The following is a 3,839-nucleotide window of genomic DNA, read 5'->3' as shown; positions in this document are numbered from 1 at the left end:
GTGCTTATTCTACTGAGCTATCTCCCCAGCCCCTTGTGATGTTAATCTTGATGGTCAGATTGATTTGCTAGGGGATGTGTGGGAAAGCACATCAGGTGAGTTGGGCCGGGCCATAGGCATGTGATCATGGGGACTACAGTGACTCCTGGCCCTTTCTGGTCTGGTTTTCTTCCTCTACTCTCTGCTTCTTTATTGCCATGAGGTGAGAAGCTTTTCTTCACCTTCCTGCGTGATGTTTCTGCCACAGAGCCAGCTGACCATGGACTGAAACCTTGGAAAACATGAGCCAAAGTAAAATATTTTCTCCTTTAATTTGATTGTGTCAGGCAATTTGTCCTAGCAAGGAAAAGTGACTAATACAAAAGTTAAGTATCAAATATCTTTTTACTTAATTCTCAAAGAAGGAATAATATACAACTTGAATATGAAAATATGGAACTTAACAGGTTAACTTGTGGCTACCTGCCGAATATCAGACTGGTGGCAGAAACATAGATGACAACTCTGATCTAATAACCAGTCTGCACAAGAATGTGAGTTTTAAAGAGATGCTCTATCTCTGTTTCAGACAAAGCAAATTGCCTCAGATAGGAAGTGAATTATTTAGTCAAGAGTTGCTTTTACTTACCCATTTTTCAGTAGCCCAATATACAGGGCTCTTTTTATGTTTTTTCTCAGCTTACACATAAATACTTCACCCAAAGTAATTTTAATATTACCATTGAGGATAACAGTAAGACTGTAAATAGGTCACAAGATGTTTTGTTACCTCTCCTAAATAAGAAACACAGTTGGGTGTCTTATTGTAGGGAACTTGTGGCTCATTTTCATCCCAGTATGTCAGAGTAACTTCAGTACCATCTGACCATTGAAACAGAGTTGGTATATTCACGCTCTTAAGGCCTGTCCATATTTCTTCTCGGGCATCTAAAAGAAAAATGTGTTACTTTATTTGGCTTTACTCAATTGCTTTCTTTAACATGTATATTGTTTGTCTTAGTTACTCTTCTCTCGTTGCTGGGACAAATACCTGACACTCAAAATGAAGGAAGGAAAGATTTACTTAGCTCATAGTTACTGGAGGTTTCAGTCCACACTCAGCTGCCTTCAAGGCAGAGGGCACATGGCACAGGGCAACTTTTCACAGCAGTGGCAAAAAGCAAGAGCTCAAGGAGGAGTAGCAGCAGCTCAAGTAGCTAACTTCTCTTTCCTCCTTACATTGAAATGCAAATTACCTGCCCAGGGCAGGTGCAGCATCCACACCCACAGCAATCAATCACAAACTCCAGAAGCCACCCCAAAACTGCATGAGGTTTTGGGGGGACAACTATACACAAACCATAACATTGCTGCTGAGTTTTGCCTTCTGATATGGGGTATAGGAATCTCTATAGTATTCTTAATTAGCCTATTAATGCACTGAAGAGGGAGGCAGGTTGGAAAGTGAAGGCTCTTCCTGTTACCAATACTCAGAGAGGACACAGGACCCAGAGCTGGACTAAGACCTCCAAGCGGAGTGTTCTTGACCTCTGTGTAGATAAACTCTGCTCTATGGGAATTAGTAAAACTGTAAATACAGCTATAGACATTCTAATTAGAATAGAAATATTGTCCTCTGCTTTCCATGAGCAACTCCACTGCCTTCACAGAAACAACTAGCACCGTCCCCGCACAAAATAGGTATCTACTATTACCTGTTATTACTAGAGAATCTTAGGAAGAGGGGATATCACCAGCAGCTTAATATAGTTTTGTTCACTGGTCTTTAATTCTCAAATGATTGCAAAGTGAAATAGTTATCACTTAACTTAAGGTGAATTTAGAGTCTAAGAAATGGAAACCTGTCCAGTCAACAGTTGTACTGTATTAGTAGCCATTAGGCACATGTGGCTTTTTAAATCCAAACATATTTAATTAAAATTAAATAAAAGCATAATTCTCTTTATCATTCCTAAGCTGTATTTCAAGTACTCAAACGCCACACGTGGCAGGCGGCCACTGGATTGGACAGGGCAGACAATGGGGCAGTTCCATCACCACAGAAAACCCTGCAGGACAGTGTTAATCTGCAGGATCAAATTATAGGCGTTCATTCTCTGTACACGTCTGAAAATAAGAATATTTTAAAATGTCTTAAGCCTCTCAAATAGGATGCTTTAAAAAACTTACCTCCATTATGGAGTTTTGTGACAACCACCTCCACATCTGCTAACGAATGAATGCTGATGAGGTCACCACTGAAAGCTCTGCATTTTATTTGTGCCTCATCCCAGGAAGCACTTTCATTTACTAGTAGATAACAAAATCCATTATTTGGCAGCCAGCCTGCATCACAGCGGGTATCTGAATATGTCCACACATCTAGGGGGAAAGCAGCAATTTATATTCCAGTAAAGACATTGCTATTTTGAATTTAAAAATATTGCAAATTTTTCTTCGCTGAATCATAAAGCTTCTGGAAAATGAGGCAACATAATGTCAGATACTGGAGTGACATAAATTTACGTTGTCCCTCATGTATACATGGCACTGTAAGAATTCCTGCAAGGATTCAAATAACGATGTGACCTTCCTGGGATGCAGACCTGCTACACGGCTGGGCATGGACAGCTTAAAGGGCACAGGCACAATAAAGGGAAGAATTGCCCTCAGTTCTAATAGACAGAAAAAAGGCGTGGGCTGAGCCAGTTGCTGACAAATCTTTTTCTGGGTCTGAGCTGTGCTAGACTCCCCTCCAGTCTCTGCCTTTGAGAGGATGATAATGAGGCTGACCCATCTCTCCTTGCATGATTAGGTCACCAAGGTGATGTGCATTAATGCTCAGTCCTGAGCAAAGGACAGGCAGAGATTTAAGGAACAGAATAAGACATTTGTACAGTTCACACTGAAGAGCTGGCAACAATGGAGAAAGGGCAAAGGGCATCTCTGGACTTCTTTCCTCTTCTCCTGCTGGGCTCTCTGTCATCATGAAACTGCTAGCTCTTCGATTTGATTATGATAAAACTCACAAATGAGGGTCTAATATTTCTAGGTTAGAGCAAAAGATCCAGGTATAAAACCATACAAATACTTTTACCCTTCCTAAAAAATTAGAAAATAGTTTCATTACTCGTGCTTCACTGATTCAGAACTACTTTGAACAATTGTTTTAAGAAAACAGCATCTTAAAATCCTGGACAGCTTATTTTTTTTACTAAAGGGTAAAATTCAGGTTCATCTAGCTTCTTATGCTTGTAGGATAACTAAATTAACTTTTAAATTCTGAACAGCATTTATTATTTCTACTATGTTATATAATTATGATAAAAGAGCAAAGGGGAGAAATCATGCATAATTGAACTTAAAACATTTCCATATTCTAGTCTTTGTCTCAATGAATAGATATTTTTATAAGACTAAAATGATAAGTAGGCATATCATTTAGTTCAGCTCTTTGTATTTTCCTGATGGCATAGTTATAATAAATGCATATGATTCAATCATGTGGAGACAATTTGCTTAATAATTGCTACTTTGAGGTATTTATTTAATCTGTTGTTGGTTGTTCTGGTTTATTTTCATTTATGCTCACTTCTCTATTATGCTTTTTGTTGTGTGGATTACATTTGACTTGCATTAACTTGGGAGATATGTGTTTATTTTTCCCTGTTATCTGAAAAGATTTCCTTACATCATTTATTTGATATGATTGCCTTTCTTAAAAAGAAGTTTCTCTGAGCTCCTTTCTCGATGACAAAAGTTGTGATTTTTCCCCTTTCTCTCATAATTTCTTAAAGTAGGACTTTTAAAAAAAGTTTTATCTATGTGTGTGTGTGTGTGTGTGTGTGTGTGTGTGTGTG

General features: G+C 38.5%; 1 protein-coding gene across 1 annotated transcript in view; it reads right to left on the bottom strand.

Annotated features, from left to right (window-relative positions):
- Positions 1-3,839, bottom strand: part of Ly75 (lymphocyte antigen 75) — a 162,539-nt gene that overhangs the window by 128,359 nt on the left and 30,341 nt on the right. The window contains exons 7-8 of the mRNA XM_023713793.1: positions 2,170-2,361; positions 770-927 (exon numbers count right to left, since the gene is read on the bottom strand). Coding sequence (XP_023569561.1) covers positions 770-927; positions 2,170-2,361 — 350 coding nt within the window. The remainder of the gene's footprint in view (positions 1-769; positions 928-2,169; positions 2,362-3,839) is intronic.

The sequence above is a fragment of the Octodon degus genome, unplaced genomic scaffold, assembly GCF_000260255.1.
Source record: "Octodon degus isolate 3935 unplaced genomic scaffold, OctDeg1.0 scaffold00032, whole genome shotgun sequence".
NCBI lineage: Eukaryota > Metazoa > Chordata > Mammalia > Rodentia > Octodontidae > Octodon > Octodon degus.
The sequence above is the reverse complement of the archived record's forward strand: the minus strand, read 5'-3'. Positions and strand labels throughout refer to the sequence as shown.